The 23,775-nt window shown below is 39.5% G+C and overlaps 1 protein-coding gene across 10 annotated transcripts in view; it reads right to left on the bottom strand.

The window, feature by feature from the left end:
- The window catches only part of LOC103471329 (protocadherin alpha-C2-like), a 195,427-nt gene that overhangs the window by 154,899 nt on the left and 16,753 nt on the right, over positions 1–23,775 (bottom strand). The window contains exon 1 of one of the 10 annotated variants that reach the window (XM_081611429.1): positions 20,670–23,118. The exons of 4 other annotated variants lie outside the window; for them this stretch is intronic. In XM_081611429.1, coding sequence (XP_081467555.1) covers positions 20,670–23,024 — 2,355 coding nt within the window. In that variant the 5' untranslated portion in view covers positions 23,025–23,118. Of the gene's footprint in view, positions 1–461; positions 2,924–6,441; positions 8,924–11,209; positions 13,658–14,320; positions 16,786–17,341; positions 19,833–20,669; positions 23,119–23,775 lie in introns of those variants that run through there. 5 more of the 10 variants (XM_081611439.1, XM_081611430.1, XM_081611438.1 and 2 more) reach the window with 5 other exon arrangements.

Genomic DNA, 23,775 nt, shown 5'->3' with positions numbered 1-23,775 from the left:
AAACAACCCAGATTATGTAGAAACTAACGCAAAATGTGAACATGCGCCAAAGGTTGCTTTTACACAATACAGAAAAAAAAACATGTTAAAAGTTATCTTGGGGACAAGGATTTATTCATGCAAATTCAAAATTATGCATTCAAAAATATTAAAGAAATAGGAAAGTATCTACAAAACAACAGAAAAAAAACAACTTTTCCAAGGATAGAATTAAACACAAGCCACTCAATCTCTCCAGTGTTCTGACACTAAGCCTAGAAGAAATCAAAGAATGACACCCACGCACATACAAAATAACAAATGTGAAATTACAAATAATCAATTAAAACGAAAACATACCAAATCAAAAACTGTCTGACACCAAAGAACAGCAGCAATGATATGGGAAGGAAAATATCAGCGGGACAATTTCATGAGCGGGACGAGTGATTTAAAACAACAATTTCAAGTAAATGGCTTACCTCCTCAGATGTTCTCCTCCTATCAGGCAGCACCAGTGTGTTTGCATGACTTCCAGGTACTATAGTAGATCCTATGCTCATCCTCGGTCCAACTAACATGTACCGTTTGTCTCCAGATCTGTACTGGATGCTGTGACACAGTGTCCCATCATAATTAGTCTCTTGGAAATATTTAGAAGTATAGTCTGGGGATTTGGAGCACTGCATTGCAATCAGCACGATGATACTGATGACAAATAGAATTGAAACTGCACCCAAAGTTATCATCAGGTAAAAAGTCACATCATTCCCCTCATCACTGTTTGCAGCACTTTTAACATCAGAAGCTGCAAAAGCCTCTTTTGACTCCACAAGTTTAACAATCACAGTAGCTGTTGCTGAGAGGGAAACGTTGCCATTGTCTTTGACCAGTATGACCAGTTTATGCTCAGCCTCGTCTGTCTCTGTGAATGAGCGAAGTGTTCTGATCTGTCCTGTGTAGCGGTCCAAACCAAACAGACTGTGGTCAGAAACTTCCTGTAGTGAAAACAGCAACCAGCCATTATATCCTATATCAGCGTCATAGGCTCTGACTTTAGTCACCAAGTGTCCTGCGTTCACATTACGTGGAATCTCCTCCACACCTTCAGCAGAACCATTGGAGCTGAGTGGATACAGGATTACTGGAGCGTTGTCGTTATGATCCAGAATGAACACATTCACTGTGACGTTGCTGCTGAGTGACGGAGTCCCAGAATCAGTGGCGACAACTTGGAACTGGAAAGTCTTCAGAGTTTCAAAGTCAAAACTCTTTAACGCTGCTATTTGTCCATTTTCTGAGTTGATGTTTAAAAATGTTGTCACATCATCTCTACTCCCGTCTCTCACAATATGATAAAAAATTGCTGCATTTTCGTTCATATCAATGTCCACCGCACTTACAGAAAATATTGTTCCACCAGCAGCATTATTTTCTGATAAATAAAACTGCAATGGACTTTTTGCGAAACGAGGACTGTTGTCATTCACATCGGAAACTTGAATACTGAGTGTTTTCACCGTAGATAATGGTGGGTTACCACAATCACTGGCTTGTATTAATATTTCGTACATAGAAACCTTCTCTCTATCTAAATGTTCTTTTGTAACAAGTGAATATATGTTTTCCTTATAGGACGGCTTCAATTCAAAAGGTACATCATTAAGAATATGTGAAATAATCTTTCCATTAACACCCGAGTCTTTATCAGTTACACTAATAAGGGAAATCGCTGTCCCAGGTTTTGAATCTTCTGATATTGTATTTGACAGAGATGTGACATCTATATTTGGAGAGTTATCGTTTACATCTTTTATTTTCACAACCACTCTACATCTACCTGTTAGAGGAGGCGTTCCCTTGTCTGATGCTTCAATGTCAATTTTGTAGATTTCAGACTCCTCAAAGTCCAATACTGCTTTTAATTTGATTTGACCTGTTAACTTTTCTAATTCAAATATGTTGTAAATTTTAGGTGCCAGTGTGTTAGCAATGCTGTATTCAATTTCTCCATTTGTTCCCTCATCTGGATCTGTTGCATTAACTCTTGTAACAATAGTTCCTACTAAAGCATTTTCGTATATTTGTATTTGGTAAACGTCCTGACTGAAGGACGGACGGTTGTCATTGCTGTCAAGAACAGTGACTGAAACATTAAGTATCCCTGTTCTCGGAGGTTTTCCTCCATCTTTTGCTGTAACAAATAATACAAGCTTCTTATATTGTTCTCGGTCTAGAGGCTTCTTTAGCACTAAAAATGGTATTTTGTCGTCATCGCTCTGACTTAGATCTATATCAAAATAGTCATTTGATGATAACGCGTATGATCGTATTGAATTCACTCCTGCATCGGGGTCACGGGCCATTGGCAGCTGAAATCGTGTGCCTACGGCAGTATGTTCAGCTATTTGAAAATGTTGCTTTGCTTTTGTAAAATTTGGGGAGTGATCATTGATATCCGTAATTTCAACAGCAACGTAGTGCATCTCCAACGGATTTTCAACAATAATTTTAAGCTCTACGAGGCATGCGCCTTCACCATGACAAAGCTTCTCTCTGTCAAATTTTCTACGAACCTGTAATGCTCCGTTATCCAAATTAACATCAAACAATGTGTTTTCGGATCCAGAAGCAAGCCGTAGCCGTCGATCCGTTAAATGTGATTTCTCCAGACCAAGATCCTTCGCAATATTTCCAATGACGGTCCCCTCTTTAACCTCCTCCGGAACTGAGTACCTCAGTTGAGCCGCAGCCTGCTTCGCGAAAATCAGCAGAAGATGTAAAACAAAAACACGCCGACGGCAGTCACTCGATCGTTTCCAGTTTCCCATCGTTATTTAGCCTCACATGCGCTCCTGGTGTTGCATTTGTGACAATTATTATGTTCTATATCAAATCCCGACACGGATTCTTAAATCTCCCGTTCTTTCATCAACAGTGCCCTTCGTGGTGAAGAGCAAACAAAAGGCTTGGTCTCATAAGGGAATCTCTGCGGTGATATGGTTATATTGCAACGACACCTTGTGGACCAGCATAGTTTTTTGTATCTATGGATATTGCAAACTAATATAGCTTTGTTTTCTTTCCTTTCGTTAAATAAACACAGTGAGGCATAAAGTGAACATTGAAATACATCAATCATTAAACATACATCATTGCGGGTGAATTTTTGTGAAGTGTGACCTTAACAGCTTCCTTATGCGCTTTAGAGAAATGACAACACAAAAAACATCGAGGACACAGTGTGTTATGTAAAATATTTTGCTCAAACCAAATCTATGTACACTACTGTTTTTCTCTCCAACACTGTTTTCCATAAAGGCAATGGAACTCAGAACCACGGACAGTTAATCATGCTATTTCCACGCTCTACCCGGTGAACCTAAATATGTTCTGTTAAAGCATTGCAATGTCTTAACCTTTCTTGAAACTAGCTACATTATTTAGAAAATGATAGGAAATATGAGTGTATGATAAAATGTATGCTTACACATTTCTAAAAAAAATAAAAAAAATACTAACTTAAGCGTTCTGTGGGGAATTAGATGGATTTCATCAAGCAAGATCTAAAGAATAAGTGGACTGATAGAGATTTTTTGGTATTATCATTTTGTTGTTACTTTAGTTCATATTCAGGTTAAAGTGTTCTCTTGTATGTGTGAACTGACCTGGAAGTCACAGCTGCCTGTTATCTTCATGTGAAACAGTTTGACCGAGATTTGAACCGGGCTCAGATCAGGGGCCAGATGTTAAATTGTTTTACGACCTTTGCTTTGTTTAGGTAAAATGTTTTACGACCTTTGCTGTTTTTCCTCTGCTGTCTATCTTGCCTATCCTCCCTCTTTGAAGTTTGAGAATAAAAGACAAGCTGTATCCAAAGAGAAGCAGAACGCTCTGTGAACAGCTCTGAGAAGCAGTTGACAGAGTCTTCTCCTTTTGCTTGCAGAAGTTTAGTCATAAATTCATATACGTTGTCTGTGGTTCTTTTATGTAGGTTCTAGGAAAATACCTATCATTTTGGTGCCGAAACCCGGGATCTCTCATACCGACCGCTGTCAGGCAGAGGAAGACGCGCTGAATCCATGCATGGCCAGAGTCAATTGGACCTGGAAAGAAAGACCCAGGAAGTAGAATTCTTCGCTGGGCCAGCGACGTAGGTCCGACTTTGTCTGCCAACGGCGGAATGACGAGATCCGACTGGACAACCCGAAAACTACAGAAACGTAGGTGAATTTTAAAATGGCTATTTTAGTGGTTTGAGTTCCCTTGTATGATGTCGCTCTGCTAAAACTCTGTGGTTTGAGTTCCCTTGTATGATGTCGCTCTGCTAAAACTCTGTGGTTTGAGAATCCTTGTATGATGTCGCTCTGCTAAAACTCTGTGGTTTGAGAATCCTTGTATGATGTCGCTCTGCTAAAACTCTGAGGTCTGAGAATCCTTGTATGATGTCGCTCTGCTAAAACTCTGTTCGAGGAGACCCCATAAGGGCAAGTCCTCAGGCGGATAGGAAGCTTGTCATTGCTGTGTGGTTTTGATTTTTTGATGGGTAAAATATTCTTGCATTTATTGGTTCTATTTTATTTCTTTTCTTTTCTATGCTTGGCTTTTGAATAGGGTTTACACACATGGTAAAATGATAAAAAGGGGGGAATGATAGAGATTTTTTGGTATTATCATTTTGTTGTTACTTTAGTTCATATTCAGGTTAAAGTGTTCTCTTGTATGTGTGAACTGACCTGGAAGTCACAGCTGCCTGTTATCTTCATGTGAAACAGTTTGACCGAGATTTGAACCGGGCTCAGATCAGGGGCCAGATGTTAAATTGTTTTACGACCTTTGCTTTGTTTAGGTAAAATGTTTTACGACCTTTGCTGTTTTTCCTCTGCTGTCTATCTTGCCTATCCTCCCTCTTTGAAGTTTGAGAATAAAAGACAAGCTGTATCCAAAGAGAAGCAGAACGCTCTGTGAACAGCTCTGAGAAGCAGTTGACAGAGTCTTCTCCTTTTGCTTGCAGAAGTTTAGTCATAAATTCATATACGTTGTCTGTGGTTCTTTTATGTAGGTTCTAGGAAAATACCTATCATGGACGAGTATGTATTTAGAACACAACCTAGAAATAACTGAACAATGTTTAGAATTAAATACGTTTTTAGTAAATGTTAAAAAAATAAACTGTGTTTTAAACGCTTTAAGCTAAATAATATTGTTTTATAAAGCACTCAAGTATTCTGATAACTGCAAAAACATCTAGCCTGAGTTGAGATGTATGCATATGTAAAACAGGAAATGAACACTGACGGACTCTTCAGCTTAAGAGCACAAATTCCAAGTCTAAAACTTTTTTTATTCCGAATCTATTACTGCAATGAATTTACAGAGGGAATCAGTCGCAGGAAAAGTAAAGGAAATGAGTCAAAACTGAAATAAGTCATAGTTTCCAATTGCACAGGCTGCCACTTCAGATGTTCTCCTCCTTTCAGGTAGTACCAGTATGTTTGTATTATTTTTCGATACTGTAATACTGTCATAATCGTGTTTCTGTGTAGTTATTTTTAGAGTTTTTTGTGTTCAGTTTGCTTCCTGTGTCTCCGTCTCTGCGTCTTCCCCGTTGATTGTCTCCCAGGTGTGTCTCGTTCCCTTGATTACCCCGTGTGTATTTAGTCTCACCTGTTGTCTGTATTCTTCGTTGGGTCCTTGTCTATGCTGTCCATCGTCTCACGTACGTCTTTCTCTGCGTCAGTCTGTCCGTCCGTCTGTCGTCTCAGTTGTACTGATTAAGTCCCGTGTCAGCGTCAGCTCTAGTTTTTCAGTCTTTGTATTCAGTGGCACAGACATTTAGCTGTGCGCTAGTCTGTCTGCCGTGCTGCCTGTTCCTGGACTGCTCCGAGCATTATTATCATTAAATTTATCATTTTCATCATATCCTGGGTCTACCTGCGTTCTCTCCTCACCACCACCTCAACCCTACCACATGACAAATACATAACATGCTCATCTGGGGATCAATGAACATGTAATTTGTCTGCCGATCTAAAATGTGTACTGTAGCACAATGTCCTATCTTAGTTAATCAACTAAACTGGTCCCTTTTCATTTCTCCAGACATCAACAAAATGTGTAGCTTGAATGGAGATGATTTATGCATCCCAAACAGGCAGAGGAGAATGTACCAAGCATTATACTGTCAGAGTAAAGACATCTTGTGAAAAACGCAGAAAATGCTCCATAAATTAAATGAAATGGAAATGTATAAATAACTTTTTCAATGTTTAATCAAATGTTCTCTATCAATGCCAAGGAGCAGCAACACACCCACAATGCTTTATATTGCATTGAAACAAAATGAGAGAACTTTTCAAATATAATTCTGGTTCTCATTTTTCAAAATGAAAAGATCATTAAAAAACGAAAAACACAACATTTATTTCCAAACATGGAATACATTAATGGATATGTTCTTACCTCCTCAGATGTTCTCCTCCTATCAGGAAGCACTAGTGTGTTTGCATGACTTCCAGGTACAATAGTAGATCCAATACTCATTCTGGGTCCAACTAACATGTACCTTTTGTCTCCAGATCTGTACTGGATGCTGTGACACAGTGTCCCATCATAATTAGCTTCTTGGAGATATTTAGAAGTATAGTCTGTGGATTTGGAGCACTGCATTGCAATCAGCACGATGATACTGATTATAAACAGAATTGAAACTGCGCCCAACGTGATCATCAGGTAAAAAGTCACATCGTCACCTTCGTCATCCTTTGCTGCACTTTTAACATCAGAAGCTGCAAAAGCCTCTTTGGGTTCAACCAGTTTAACAATCACAGTAGCTGTTGCTGAGAGGGAAACGTTGCCATTATCCTTGACCAGTATGACCAGTTTATGCTCAGCCTCGTCTGTCTCTGTGAATGAGCGAAGTGTTCTGATCTGTCCTGTGTAGCGGTCCAAACCAAACAGACTGTGGTCAGTAACTTCCTGCAGTGAAAACAGCAACCAGCCATTATATCCTATATCAGCGTCATAGGCTCTGACTTTAGTCACCAAGTGTCCTGCGTTCACGTTACGTGGAATCTCCTCCACACCTTCAGCAGAACCATTGGAGCTGAGTGGATACAGGATGACTGGAGCGTTGTCGTTCTGATCCAGAATGAACACGTTCACTGTGACGTTGCTGCTGAGTGACGGAGTCCCAGAATCAGTGGCGACAACTTGGAACTGGAAAGTTTTCAGAGTTTCAAAGTCAAAACTCTTTAGTGCTGCTATGTGTCCGTTTTCTGAGTTGATATTTAAAAATGCCGTCACTTCCTCTCTACTCCCTTCTCTCACAAAATGATAAGAAATAGCTGCATTTTCGTTCATATCAATGTCTGTCGCGCTTACAGAAAATACAGTTGCCCCAGGAGCATTATTTTCTGATAAATAAAACTGCAGTGGGCTTTTCTCGAAACGAGGACTGTTGTCATTCACATCGGAAACTTGAATACTGAGTGTTTTCACCTTAGATAATGGTGGGTTACCGCAATCACTGGCTTGTATTAATATTTCGTACAGAGAAACCTTCTCTCTATCTAAATGTTCTTTTGTAACAAGCGAATACATGTTTTCCTTATAGGATGGCTTCAGTTCAAAAGGTACATCATTAAGAATACGTGAAATAATCTTTCCATTAAGACCGGAGTCTTTATCAGTTACACTAATGAGGGAAATTGTAGTTCCCGGTTTTGAATCTTCTGATATTGTATTTGACAGAGATGTGACATCTATATTTGGTGAGTTATCGTTTACATCTTTTATCTTCACAACCACTCTACATCTACCTGTTAGAGGAGGCGTTCCCTTGTCTAATGCTTCAATGTCAATTTTGTAGATTTCAATTTCCTCAAAATCAAGAAGTGCTTTTAATTTAATTTCTCCTGTTAATGAGTTAATTTCAAATGTTTCATATATTTTTCGTTGTAAAGCCTTAGCAATGCTGTATTTGATTTCTCCGTTATTTCCCTCATCTGGATCTGACGCAGAAACTTGTGCGACAATAGTACCAACTGATGCATTTTCATATGTCTGTACTTGATACACGTCCTGGCTGAAGGATGGACGGTTATCGTTGCTGTCGAGCACAGTGACTGAAACATTAAGTGTCGCTGATCTCGGAGGTTTGCCTCCATCAATTGCTGTAACAATCAATAGAAGTTTCTTATTTTGTTCTCGGTCTAGAGGCTTCTTTAGCACTAAATATGGTATTTTGTCTTCGTCGCTTTGACTTACATCTATATCAAAATAATCATTTGATGATAAAGTGTACGTGCGGATTGAATTTACGCCTAAATCGGGGTCATTGGCCACTTGGAGCTGAAATCGCGTTTCGGGAGCCGTATGTTCGGCTATTTCAAAATGTTGCTGTTTCTCTAGGAAACTTGGGGAGTGATCATTTACATCTGTAACCTCCACAACAACGTGGTGCATTTCTAGCGGGTTTTCAACGATGATCTTTAGCTCCAGTAAGCATGCGCCACCACCGTGACATAGCTCTTCTCTGTCAATTTGTCTACGAACCTGTAAGGCGCCGTTATTCGTGTTAACACTGAAAAAAGTATTTTCAGATCCCGAAACAATACGCAGGCGTCGATCAGTTAAATGTGCTTTCTCCAGACCAAGATCCTTGGCAATATTTCCAACGACGGTTCCCTCTTTCACCTCCTCTGGAACGGAGTATCTCAGTTCAGCCGCAGCCTGCTTCGCGAAAATCAGTAGAAGATATAAAAGAAAAACGGGCCAACTGTGGTCACTCGATCGGCTCCAGGTCGCCATTATTTCCTCAGCATATTACGTTTTCCTCTTTTTGTCCATGGATTTATTTTCCTAATTCAGATTGTGGGCGAGGATTTCTATAATTCACCGTTCTTCCATCCGATCCTCCATTCGCTATGGAGCAGCAAACAAAAGATTTGATGAAAGACAGTGTAGGGACAGTCTAAATCAGGAAGGTTGTATTGCAACGACACCAAGTGGACATGATAGACCAGTTTCTGAATAAGCTTTGAGTCCTGTAATATGTTGCTGAAAGATACACCTTACATTGACCCAAAAGTCAAGACAGGAATACAACTACTAAACATTCTAATTAATCTAGTTAATATAGTTTTTTTGTTTTCTTTGTTTTTATGTACAACATGGAATATGTCTTCAGCTTGCAATACCAGTGAAATGCAAACCGTCTTTCATTTTAACCTCGTTGCTTTTAAATGATGCAATTCAGAACCATAGACAGCTAATGTCTCTTACTACACAGTTGCCTTTCTCAACCAGTGCGCTACTTGATTATTTAAACAATCGTTAAAGTAAAAATCACAAAAAAAATCTTAAAATGTATTATCTATATTCTGTTTGTAAATGTACCTTGATGCATGGAAATATCCCTAACATATGTAAAATAAATTAATTACAACTGCTCATTGAAATCTGTCGGACGGATTTTATCCATTTATGAAAATTTACAGTTCAAGGACTTGGGAAATATGAAAAACGGAACTTCTGGACCTGTCAGCAAGCAATAATAAGAGGCATGACTTTAAATGTGTTCTGACCCAGTCCACCCGGCCAGACTCAGGTCTATTAGCACATCCTGCTCGGCTCTTGCCCGTTTTCTACTCACTTCCGGGGTAATATAAGCCGAGTCAAGCTACATATTGTATGCAAGGGATTTGACTGACAGCAGATTCAACTCATTGATTGGCCCGTGATTTAGGTCACAACAGAATCCAAACATCTCAACCAAAACAATGGACCACCGGAGATACCGTCTGCTGTCACAGAGTTGCTCGTGTGACGAAGCCTAAATATGAATTCAATGTGGAGCAAAAATAATGGGCTAATCTGAACTGTTCTCTTTATGTTTGAGTCAGCAGTGGATTCCTCTAAAAGAAAAGAAAATAAATTATCTGGTTTTTTTTTTAGCTTTACAGAACTACAACTTTCTCCATTGCTGAGTGTACCTGCAAACATACTCGGATAATCGACTACAGCTTTTGCGAACTCGCATCCCTCCCGAGGCACCGTATTAACATCCACCATACAACGTAACAGAGCGTCACGGTGATGCTCCAGCCGACCCAGACATTTACCAGTTAGAGTGAAACTTGCCATTGGAGAATAAACTTTAATCGCGTTTTACGTGGCCGTGAATACCAGAAATCTATTCTAATAAAACTTTAAAGTGAAACAACAATTACAACCAAGTCAGATGCTACATGGTGCAAAGTGGATAGTCTATAGCATGAAAAGGCAAGTGATGTCTGCAGATATGGGAGTGCATTGTAAACAGGAAGAAGAAAATGATTATAAAAAAATGTAGCATTTAAGAAATCATCAGTTAAAAATAACTTTATCTTCCTCATCCTTTGCTGCAGACCAAACAAAAAGTTTCTCTAAGTTACCTTGAATTATTATGGTCGGTTAATGTTCCGTTTGATCTGTCGCTCAGATTTCACCTTGCTCCTCTGTCTCTGGTGAAGCAATTTATTTATTTCAATTTATTTCAGCACCAACACTTGGCTGCACGGCAGACGTTTTTGTTACGTTGTCGTTGTAAAGTGCTTTCTAACTTATGAAGAAAGTGTGGGGCTGTGAAAAATGATTAAAGCAGGATACGAATCTGCGTTTGCATATTTTTGGTGTTTTTGTGGATTACATTACCTTCATCGATGCACAACGAAAATGTAAGGTGGCGTGACTGTGTTTAAAAGATAATTGCTGAATAACTGAACATTGACGACAATCATTTAAAAAATACTGGAAAATGTCATGTGCTGAAATGTGCTTTAACTGTTGGTTTAAAAAAAAATCTTATGAGATTTTGTACTGTTAGCAACGTAAGACATATTTGGCAGTTTAAGACCTGTGTATATCAAGCACAAGAAGACAAACTGTGACGAAATTATAAATCGAAACAATGTAAAAAAAACAGTGCAAATTGAATAAGATGATCTGATATCAACTATATAATAGCAATGAATCAATAAAAAAATAATAATAATCCAAAAACCACAATAAATAAATCCATCCATTAATTTTCTGTACACCCGTGTCAGTATTTGGGTTGGGAGGGCTGCTGGTGCCTATCTCCAGTGGAGAACACCCTGGACAGGTCGTCAGTCTGTCGCAGGAGTAAATAAATAAATAAATAAATAAATAAATAAATAAATGAAAATATTAAAATATATTGGCCTACCTCTTCTGATGTTCTCTTCTTGTCAGGTAGTACTAGTGTGTTTGCATGACTTCCAGGTACTATAGTAGATCCAATACTCATTCTGGGTCCAACTAACATGTACCTTTTGTCTCCAGATCTGTACTGGATGCTGTGACACAGTGTCCCATCATAATTAGGCTCTTGGAGGTATTTAGAAGTATAGTCTGTAGATTTGGAGCACTGCATTGCAATCAGCACGATGATACTGATGATAAACAGAATTGAAACTGCGCCCAAAGTGATCATCAAATAAAAAGTCACATTATCTTCCTCTTCATCCTTTGCAGCACTTTTAACATCAGAAGCTGCAAAAGCCTCTTTTGGTTCCACGAGTTTAACAATCACAGTAGCTGTTGCTGAGAGGGAAACGTTGCCATTATCCTTGACCAGTATGACCAGTTTATGCTCAGCCTCATCTGTCTCTGTGAATGACCGAAGTGTTCTGATTTGTCCTGTGTAGCGGTCCAAACCAAACAGACTGTGGTCAGAAACTTCCTGTAGTGAAAACAGCAACCAGCCATTATATCCTATATCAGCGTCATAGGCTCTGACTTTAGTCACCAAGTGTCCTGCGTTCACATTACGTGGAATCTCCTCCACACCTTCAGCAGAACCATTGGAGCTGAGTGGATACAGGATGACTGGAGCGTTGTCGTTCTGATCCAGAATGAACACGTTCACTGTGACGTTGCTGCTCAGTGACGGAGTCCCAGAATCAGTGGCGACAACTTGGAACTGGAAAGTCTTCAGTGTTTCAAAATCGAAACTTTTAAGCGCAGATATTTGCCCGGTATCAGAATTCACATTCAAGAAGCTCGTTACGTCATTTTGTCTGACTATATTATATATTACAGCTGCGTTTTGATTGACGTCGTTATCTGTCGCACTTACTGATAAAACTGAAGCACCAGCAACGTTGTTCTCTCTCAGGTAAAATTGTAACGGGTTTTGCGAGAATTGTGGACTGTTATCATTCACATCTGATATTTGAATTCCGAGAATTTTAATCGCAGATAATGGAGGTTCGCCGCAATCCGTTCCTTTTATTGTTATTTCGTATTGTTGTTCTTTTTCTCTGTCCAGAAAATCTTTGGTGACAACGGAATAAATGTTCTCCTTGTATGAAGGCTTTAGCTCAAATGGTACATTTCCGGCTATCTGCACTATCACCTTTCCGTTAACACTTGAATCTTTGTCCGTTACACTAACAAGTGAAATCACTGTACCAGGCTTTGAATCTTCAGAGACGGTGTCTGAAAGCGAAGTGACCTCTATTTCTGGAGCGTTATCATTCACGTCTTTTATCTTTATAATAACTCTGCATCTCCCTATAAGTGGAGGTTGTCCTTTGTCAGATGCTTGAACATCTAGTTTGTAAGTGTCAGAATCCTCAAAATCTAGAGCATTTTCTAGTGTTATTGCTCCACTAACGCTATCTAACCGGAATACTTCATATGCTTTACGCGGCAGGGTTTTGCTGAGGCTGTACTCTATATCTCCATTTGTTCCTTCGTCTGGATCTGTTGCATTTAACGTTGTAAGAGTTGTGCCAACTAATGCATTCTCTTGAATTTCAATTTGATAAATCTCTTTATTGAATGCCGGGCGATTGTCATTACTATCAAGGACAATAATGGAAATATTAAGTGTCGCCGATTTTGGAGGCTTGCCTCCATCGGCCGCTGTTAAAATAAACATGTGCTTTTTCTTTTGTTCTCTGTCTAGGGATTTTTTTAATACTAAATATGGCACTTTCTCCTCCTCACTCTGGATTACCTCAATATCAAAATGATCATTTGACGTTAATGTGTACGTGCGGATGGAGTTTATTCCAGCATCCGGATCGCGGGCCGCATCCAACTGAAATCTTGTTCCTAGTGATGACTGTTCTCCTATTTCAAACATTTGTTCGTTTTCAGAAAAGCTGGGATAATGATCATTTACATCTGCTATATCGACAACAACATGGTGCATCTCCAAGGGGTTTTCAACGAGAATTTTCAGCTCCATTAGGCATGCGCCGCTACCGTGACAAATCTCCTCTCTGTCAATTTTTCTGCGAACCTGTAAAGCGCCGTTGTCTGAATTCACCTCAAAATACGCCTCCTTGGATCCAGGCACCACACGAAACCGACGATCAACCAATGAGGCTTTATCCAAACCAAGATCTTTTGCAATGTATCCCACAGCGGTTCCTTCGTTTACCTCTTCTGGGATGGAGTACCTCAGTTCAGCCAGAACTTGTTCCGCGACAATCAGCAGGATGGCGAAATAAAAAACAAACCAGCCACGGTTAGATGATCTAAACATTCTCTCCATTGTTTCCAGCCTCACACGTCCACTTTTGTTCTTTTTCTATATCAGTCCCAGTTTCCAAATCCGATGAAAATGTGATGCCACCCGTCCTTTCCTCTTATGCTGCCTACATCTCCGGCTAACAGCTACCTAACAAAAGATTTTACTAGTGGGAGGAACCATGACTCTTAACGGTTTGCTGTGTTGTAGTGACACCAAGAGGGAAACATTGCATATTATTTATTTTTAGTCCGCTAATAATACAATCATGCACATTTAAAAGTGTACATCATAATCCCTCCTTACTTGCACATTATAATAAGGGACGTGTGGTTACGAAAGAAGAAAAAAAATCGAGCGACATACGTATGTCAAAAAGATGAATGATTTAAAAAATTAGTTCAGATGCTACAAATATGGAGGTTACGTGGTTAGTTATAAATTCGTTAAATCAGTTTACATTGTGACTAGAAGGCATATTGCTAATGCATAAATGACATCAACACAACTGAAAAAACACAACTCGAGACACGAGTTTAACGGCTCTTTCTGTTTCAGCAGAAATTCCCAAAGACCTCCAACATGAAATTGCTTGACAGGTGTGTTTACACAGAATAGTTCGTACTCCAGTACTTGGTGACAAAACAAACTCCAGTTAAAGAAAACAACAAATTTTTTTAAATATCTTTATGGAAGCGTAACCAATCTCTACAAGTATACACTTTTATATGGTCACTAGTGATGGGGATGCCGCAAACGCTTCCAAATTAAAGGAGAATAAATTGCATTGCCTACCTCTTCAGATGGTCTCCTCCTGTCAGGTAGAACTAACGTGTTTGCATGACTTCCAGGTACTATAGTAGATCCAATACTCATCCTGGGTCCAACTAACATGTAGCGTTTATCTCCAGATCTGTACTGGATGCTGTGACACAGTGTCCCATCATAATTAGCCTCTTGTAGATGTTTAGAAGTATAGTCTGTGGATTTGGAACATTGCATTGCAATCAGCACGATGATACTGATGATAAACAACACAGAAACTGCGCCCAAAGTGATCATCAAATAAAAAGTCACATTATCTTCCTCTTCATCCTTTGCAGCACTTTTAACGTCAGAAGCTGCAAAAGCCTCTTTCGGTTCCACAAGTTTAGCAATCACAGTAGCTGTTGCTGAGAGGGAAACGTTGCCATTATCCTTGACCAGTATGACCAGTTTATGCTCAGCCTCGTCTGTCTCTGTGAATGAGCGAAGTGTTCTGATCTGTCCTGTGTAGCGGTCCAAACCAAACAGACTGTGGTCAGAAACTTCCTGCAGTGAAAACAGCAACCAGCCATTATATCCTATATCAGCGTCATAGGCTCTGACTTTAGTCACCAAGTGTCCTGCGTTCACGTTGCGTGGAATTTCCTCCACACCTTCAGCAGAACCATTGGAGCTGAGTGGATACAGGATGACTGGAGCGTTGTCGTTCTGATCCAGAATGAACACGTTCACTGTGACGTTGCTGCTGAGTGACGGAGTCCCAGAATCAGTGGCAACAACTTGGAACTGGAAAGTCTTCAGTGTTTCAAAGTCGAAACTTTTTAGCGCAAATATTTCTCCATTTTCCGAGTTGATGTTTAAAAAGGCTGCTATAGTATTTTCATTTATTTCTCTATGGATACCGTATGAAATGCCTGCGTTTTCGTTCAAATCATTGTCTGTGGCGCTAACAGAGAATATTGAACCTCCGGCAACGTTATTTTCCGGTATGTAAATTTGTAATACGTTATAGGAAAACCTAGGAATGTTGTCATTTATATCTGAAACTTCAATTTTTATGCTTTTAATAGTAGATAATGGAGGGTCACCACAGTCCGTGATTTTTATTTGGATGTCATAATGTGACACCTCCTCTCTGTCCAAATTATCTTTGACAACAACTGAATATATGTTTTCTTTATAAGACGGCTTTAATTCAAAAGGTACATCATTTATTATATTTGCTATTATTTTTCCATTCATACCGGAATCTTTATCGGAGAAACTAAGTAATGATATAACTGTCCCCCGTTTTGAATCTTCGGATACCGTATTTGACAGGGACGTGATTTGAATTTCTGGTGGATTATCATTTACGTCTAAAATCTTTAATATCAGCCGACACTCACCCGTTAGTGGGGGTGTTCCTTTGTCTGATGCCTCAACATCCAGTTCATACAAATTTTTTTCTTCATAATCCACTAAACCCTTTACAACAATTTCTCCTTTTACTTTGTCCAATTCAAAAATATCAAATACTTTGCGCAATAACGTTTTTCCAAGGTTATACTCAATTTCCCCGTTGACGCCTTCATCGACATCAGTCGCATTCATTCTGAACACTGTGGTGCCGAGAGGAATATTTTCTTCTATTGACAACTGATAAATCTCCTGACTGAATACGGGACGGTTATCATTGTTGTCCAAAACAATAATGATAATATTTAATTTCCCGGACTTCGGAGGTTTACCTCCATCGACAGCTGTCACCACTAATTCGTGTTTGTTTTTTTGTTCCCTGTCTAACGATTTCTTTAGGATCAAAAATGGAATCATTCCCGTATCACTTTGACGTATATTTATGTCAAAATATTCATTTGCCGTTAAAGTGTATGTACGAACTGAGTTTATTCCGGCGTCTGGATCGTGAGCATTGTGTAGCTGAAATCGCCTTCCAGGAAGCGTATGTTCCGCTATTTCTATTGTCTGCTGTTTTTCAGGAAAACTAGGAAAATTATCATTAACATCAGTAATTTCTACGGAGACATAGTGCATTTCCAATGGGTTCTCAACAAGGATTTTTTGCTCTACTAGACATGAACCGCTATCTTTACAGAGCTCCTCCCGGTCAATATGGCTAATGACATATAGCGCTCCATTATCCTGGTTTACTTCAAATATAGGATCCTTACTTTCAGGTACAACACGAAATCGGCGTTCAGTTAAAAAGCTGATATCCAGTCCGAGGTCCTTTGCAACATTGCCAACAACAGTTCCGCCTTTTACCTCCTCTGGAACCGAGTACCGTATCTGAGCAGAAGCTTCTTTCCATAATAAAAAGAGCAAAGCAAAATAAAAAGCCAGCCAGAAGCCATCTCTTCTCCGAGATTTCCTGAAGCAGTCCATCTTAATACAGCGATACGTGTAATCCCAGTTGACTGTTAGTTTATTAAACGACAGTAGCAATATCTCAAGCTTAGCATGCTCTCAGAATCAAAAGCCTTTTTTATAGAGTCGTGTGGCTTATTGTCCTGATGCGATACGCTGAGACAAAAAAAGAAAAGGGGTGGGAAGGATTGGTTAAGGATTTTCCAAACGGATAGTGACACCCACAGGTTTTCAGTGAGAACAAGCATGTTTTGTATGATTTTTTACATATGTACATATAAAGTCACATTAAAAGAAGTGACTTTGGGTGTCTTGAATCACGCATTCAGTTACTGTCTGTACGTTCACTGTTCCTTTGTAATATTCCACGGCTAGTGAAAACTGTGTAAATCACTTATTGTAGAGCAGCTTGATTTTAGCACCTTGGACAGCAATGACCGCACCGACCAAAACATGGTTACAACCACGTGGAGTTGGTTGTATTTGGGTTTTGTTGAAAACAGAAAATCAAGAAACAACAACAAGCAAACACAAAAACACCTTTATACTCTTTAACAATTGGTAAGTATGGAGCAAAAAATACTTGGTTTACATCAAAATTTCCATGACAAAGTAAAATATATTCTCTTTTCTAAAACCTTAATAAAATACAGCAAAAATGATCAAACCATTTATTAAACTTACCTCCTCAGATGTTCTCCTCCTGTCAGGTAGCACCAGTGTGTTTGCATGACTTCCAGGCACTATAGTAGATCCTATGCTCATCCGGGGTCCAACTAACATGTAACGTTTGTCTCCAGATCTGTACTGGATGCTGTGACACAGTGTCCCATCATAATTCGTCTCCTGAAGATACTTAGACATATCGTCTGTAGATTTGGAGCACTGCATTGCAATCAGCACAATGATACTGATGATAAACAGAACTGAAACTGCGCCCAAAGTGATCATAAGGTAAAAAATCACATTGTTATCCTCATCGTCCTTTGCAGCACTTTTAACATCAGAAGCTGCAAAAGCTTCTTTTGGCTCCACAAGTTTAACAATCACAGTAGCTGTTGCTGAGAGGGAAACGTTGCCATTATCCTTGACCAGTATGACCAGTTTATGCTCAGCCTCGTCTGTCTCTGTGAATGAGCGAAGTGTTCTGATCTGTCCTGTGTAGCGGTCCAAACCAAACAGACTGTGGTCAGTAACTTCCTGCAGTGAAAACAGCAACCAGCCATTATATCCTATATCAGCGTCATAGGCTCTGACTTTAGTCACTAAGTGTCCTGCGTTCACATTACGTGGAATCTCCTCCACACCTTCAGCAGAACCATTGGAGCTGAGTGGATACAGGATGACTGGAGCGTTGTCGTTCTGATCCAGAATGAACACGTTCACTGTGACGTTGCTGCTGAGTGACGGAGTCCCAGAATCAGTGGCAACAACTTGGAACTGGAAAGTTTTTAGAGTTTCAAAGTCAAAACTTTTCATTGCTGATATTTGCCCGGTCTCAGCATGTATGTTCAAAAAGGATGTTATTTCCCTGTGACCCCCTTCACTTTTGAGCAACCGATAGGACAGGACAGCATTTTCGTTCAAGTCATTATCCAGCGCACTTACAGAAAATATAGATTTACCGGGAGCATTATTTTCTCTTAAGTACAATTCAAGAGGGTTTTGTAAAAACACAGGAGTGTTGTCATTTACATCCGACACCTGAATGAATAAAGTTTTTACAGTGGAGAGAGATGGCTCACCGCAATCATTAGCTGTTATTGAGATATCATAATATGACAGCGTTTCTCTGTCCAAATTGGCCTTTGTGACTAATGAATACATATTTTCTTTATATGATGGTTTTAATTCAAAAGGCACGTTATCTGTCAGACGACAAAGGACTTTGCCATTAGGACCCGAATCCCTGTCAGCAAAACTGATTAGAGCAATCACGGTACCATGCTTTGAATCCTCCGGGACCAGGTTTGATAAAGATGTAATGTCTATTTCTGGCTTATTGTCGTTAACATCTTGGATCTTGATTATCACTCTACAGTCAGTGGTCATCGGTGGCTGGCCTTTGTCAGAAGCTTGCACGTCTAATTTGTAAACATTTGCCGTCTCATAATCAATTAATCCGCTTACACGAATTTCTCCTGAATTTGTATTTAAACTAAATAGTTTTAGCAAGTCTGAATTAATATCAGTTCCAAAGGCATACTCTATGTCAGCGTTAGGTCCCTCGTCTAGATCAGTCGCTTCGACTTTTATTACAACCGTATTTATTGCCGCATTTTCTTGCAAAACGGCAGAATAAACCTCTTTTGAAAAAATAGGTCTGTGGTCATTTATATCAAGAACCTTCACCGTAACGTTGAGTTGTGCGGATTGTGACGGTGCCCCTCCATCCATAGCGGTTAAGATTAAGCTGTGGTTTGTTTTCTGCTCTCTATCGAGTTGCCTCTGTAAAACCAGGAAGGGGATTTTATCCTCCCCTCTGTCTCGAATTTCCAAATGGAAATTGTCATTTTGACTCAATTTATAGCGCTGGATTGAATTTATTCCCACATCTGGATCGTGGGCGCCTGGTAATTGAAAGCGAGCCCCAGGTGCTGTTGATTCCGCTATTTCTATTATCTTTTCTTTTTCTGCAAAAGTCGGTGCATGGTCGTTTGCATCTATTATTTCGACGGTGACATAATGGACCTCAAGTGGATTTTCAACAACAATTTTTAGATCAGCTAGACATGCAATATTTCGGTCACACAGCTGCTCTCGGTCAATATTCTGGTGAGCATATAAAATCCCGTTGTTCGGGTTTACCTCAAACAGCGCGCCGTGAGCTCCGGACACAATGCGAAAACGCCTACTTGTCAGCGTGCTGACATCGAGGCCTAAGTCCTTGGCCACATTTCCGATCACAGCTCCCACTTTAACCCCCTCTGATGTGGAGTATTTAATCTGTGCTAAAATCAGCCCCGTATTTCCGAAAAACAGCAACAAAGATAGAGCACGAGACCAGTGTATCATTGTGCCGTTTTATCCTTTCTCTCTGTTGACATAATCATAAAAATGTCCGTCCACAAATTGCCTTTGCGTAAAACAAATCCACTGGTTCCAAGATAAGATTCCGAGAATGATAGTAGCATGGAGAACGTGCGGTTCACTTCCAATTCATCACCAGTCTTTGTCCAAATAGGAAAAAAAAAGAACTTGCAAGGGGCAGAGCCTGTTGGGATTGAAGGCTAAATTGTTGCCTAATGTAACACTGACACCTAGTGAGTCAATCAGTAGACACAATGTCTGATGAGAACAGAGAAATGATAAAACAATATCGAATATTCAGAGATCTCCATCTGCAAACGACACGGTTCCCCCAAAATTGACACAATTACTTTCAACTCAAAGTTCGGTGAATTTTAAACAACTTCAGTCTAAAACAATCCTTAAAAAACTAAAACAAAAAGCAACCGAAGTAACATATCCTAACAAAAGCATCACTAACTCGAGGTGAAGTGTTTGCTTTGAACTGGTGTTTTATAAAAGCTTCACGTCAAGGCAGCACCATGGACAGCGAAATGAGCTTGATATATTTGAAGCATAGGTTCCCAACCCTGCATCTCAGGGTCCAATGTCAAGCATGTGTTTGGTGTTACACTGTTGCTGCATATATGGTTTAAATGAAAGTGTGATCAACAAGCTTGTGCCGCAACTGAAGGCATGTTATGGTAATGCAATAATTTGAATTAGCAGTGCAAGACAAAGAAAACATTTAAATCACATAGGTCCATAGGATCTCACAATGTAACTATAAAACAAAAATCCTAAAAGAATTATATCTACAGCATCTTAGACAATGACAAAACCAGATATATCTACTGAAAACAACAACATTCAAATTGCAAATGATCTCTTCTAAAAACATAAAAAATGTAATAAAAAATAAGTTTTTTTTTGCTATTAAATATTTACAAAAAAACCGAATAACCGCATACCAACATTATTAGAGACTTTAAATTAGTCTTACCTCATCTGATATTCTCCTCCTATCAGGAAGCACTAGTGTGTTTGCATGGCTTCCAGGAACAATAGTAGATCCAATACTCATTCTGGGTCCAACTAACATGTAACGTTTGTCTCCAGATCTGTACTGGATGCTGTGACACAGTGTCCCATCATAATTAGTCTCTTGCAGATATTTAGAAGTATAGTCTGTGGATTTGGAGCACTGCATTGCAATCAGCACGATGATACTGATGATAAACAGAATTGAAACAGCGCCCAACGTGATCATCAGGTAAAATGTCACATCATTGCCTTCATCATCCTTTGCTGCACTTTTAACATCAGAAGCTGCAAAAGCTTCTTTTGGCTCCACAAGTTTAACAATTACAGTAGCTGTTGCAGAGAGGGAAACGTTGCCATTATCCTTGACCAGTATGACCAGTTTATGCTCAGCCTCATCTGTCTCTGTGAATGAACGAAGTGTTCTGATCTGTCCTGTGTAGCGGTCCAAACCAAACAGACTGTGGTCAGTAACTTCCTGCAGTGAAAACAGCAACCAGCCATTATATCCTATATCAGCGTCATAGGCTCTGACTTTAGTGACCAAGTGTCCTGCGTTCACGTTACGTGGAATCTCCTCCACACCTTCAGCAGAACCATTGGAGCTGAGTGGATACAGGATGACTGGAGCGTTGTCGTTCTGATCCAGAATGAACACGTTCACTGTGACGTTGCTGCTGAGTGACGGAGTCCCAGAATCAGTGGCGACAACTTGGAACTGGAAAGTTTTCAGCGTTTCAAAGTCGAAACTTTTAAGTGCTGATATTTCTCCATTTTCTGAATTTACACTAAGGAAGGATATGACACCGTTCTGGTGACCTTCTCTTGCAATACGATAAGAAATAGCTGCATTTTCACTTAAGTCTTTGTCAGCAGCGCTGACACCAAATATGAGAGTTCCAGGGACATTGTTTTCTGGCAGGTAAATGTTTATTGGATTTTGGGAGAATTGAGGTTTGTTGTCATTTACGTCTGTTACTTGTAGGTTAAGTGTTTTTACAGTTGATAATGGAGGGTCACCATAGTCAGTTGCTTTTATTGTAATATTATAATGTGTAATCTCTTCTCGATCCAAATAACCTTTCGTTACAATTGAATATGTGTTCTCCTTATAAGAAGGCTTCAGTTCAAAGGGAACGTCTGATATAATGCGTGTCATTATTTTTCCATTGAGACCTGAATCTTTGTCTTTTACACTAATCAGAGAAATTACAGTCCCAGGCTTTGAGTCTTCAGACACGGTGTTTGACAGAGATGTAATATCAATTTCGGGTGGATTATCATTCATATCTTTTATCTTTACAATAACTCTACACTCACCAGTGGATGGAGGCGTTCCTTTATCTGATGCCTCAATATCCAGTTTATAAACGTCATTTTCTTCATAGTCAACAGCACCTTTAACTCTGATATTTCCAGTTATTTTATCAAGTTCAAAAATATCGTAGACATTTTTCTTCAGTGTTTTTCCAAGGCTGTATTCAATTTGACTGTTGGTGCCTTCATCTGCATCAGTTGCATTTATTCTTAGCACTGACGTGCCAACTGGAATGTTTTCTTGTATTTCAACTTCATAGGTTTCCATACTAAATTTTGGACGATTATCATTACTGTCGAGAACAATAATTGAAATATTTAGTGTCCCTGATCTTGGAGGTTTACCTCCATCAACTCCTGTTAAGAGCAGCAAATGACGACTTTTTTGTTCCCTGTCAAGGGACTTCTTTAGCACCAGAAACGGTAATTTATCTTCATCGCTCACACGAATATCTATTTCAAAATGCTCATTTGAGTTCAGTGTGTACGTACGTATGGAGTTAGATCCAGAATCGGGATCACGGGCAGCGTGCAATTGAAATCGTCTTCCGGGCAGTGTTTGTTCACCTATCTCAAACCTCTGTTCTTTTTCTGGAAAGACGGGGGAGTGATCATTTACATCCTTAATTTCGACTACAACGTAATGTATTTCCAAAGGGTTTTCTATTATGATTTTCAGTTCCATTAAGCATGCGCCACTTCCCCGACAAAGCTCCTCTCGGTCGATTTTCCGAACAACATAAAGGTCCCCGTTGTCCTGGTTTACTTCAAAAAATGCATTCTCGTTTTCCGACACCACACGGAGCCGACGGTACTTCAGAGAAGACATTTCAAGGCCGAGGTCCTTTGCGACATTACCCACAACAGTACCATCCTTCACTTCTTCTGCAACAGAGTATCTTGTTTCTGCTAAAACCCGGTTTCCAACAAACAGCAGTATGGTCAAGTGAAAAGCACACCAGACGTAATTCCTCATTTGATTCGGAGTTCCGGTTCCCATTATCCAGCAGCAGGACAACAATAAGCTAGAGCATTATATGTAGATGACCACGACAGCTTCTAATGGTTAAATACAAAGCCTAGTGGAATCGAGAGGCAAACCCAGATCTGATGCCTTCCCTCCTCCTTTCGGATGGAACAAAAGACGCCTGGAGCGAGTTTTGTCTGGTTTCTTAGAATACTGCTGACACCTAGAGGGTACTTTGGAATGGTGAAATAATAAATGCAATATCTTGCTACACAAATTGGGAAGCAAAAATCAATACAGTGGAGCTCTAAAGAGCTGCTTCAAAAAAAAAAAAAAAAAACATAAACTGACCAGAAAAAAATGAACCAAAAAAATTGTTTTCTTATAGCAGTAAAGTTAACTGGGTTAAGCAATTATCGACAAGCAACGTGTAACAAAAAAGTGAAAAAAAAACGAAGACATCATTAGCTATGCAAGAGACACTGGGAAGCTTTCATGAGGAGGAAAATTTTTATATTTCTATAATTAAACAATAGGCTATGTCGGACTCTGACTAATTACCTTTTTTTTGTTGTTCGATTTATGCTAATCAGCTAAAAACAAGCCAGTAAAAATAAGAAGCACGAAAACTGCAAACCAGACGGAAGTGCTGAAAAGACCGCTCCGACTGGGATTCAGTGCTTATTCTCGTGAAGGGAACATTAGGAATAAAATAAATAATAAAATGGTGAATTTTGCTGAATTTTTACTCAAAACAATCCATATGTGTTTTTTGTAGGCAATT

The sequence above is a fragment of the Poecilia reticulata genome, chromosome 10 (assembly GCF_904066995.2).
Source record: "Poecilia reticulata chromosome 10, P_reticulata-male-v2, whole genome shotgun sequence".
Lineage (NCBI taxonomy): Eukaryota > Metazoa > Chordata > Actinopteri > Cyprinodontiformes > Poeciliidae > Poecilia > Poecilia reticulata.
The sequence above is the reverse complement of the archived record's forward strand: the minus strand, read 5'-3'. Positions and strand labels throughout refer to the sequence as shown.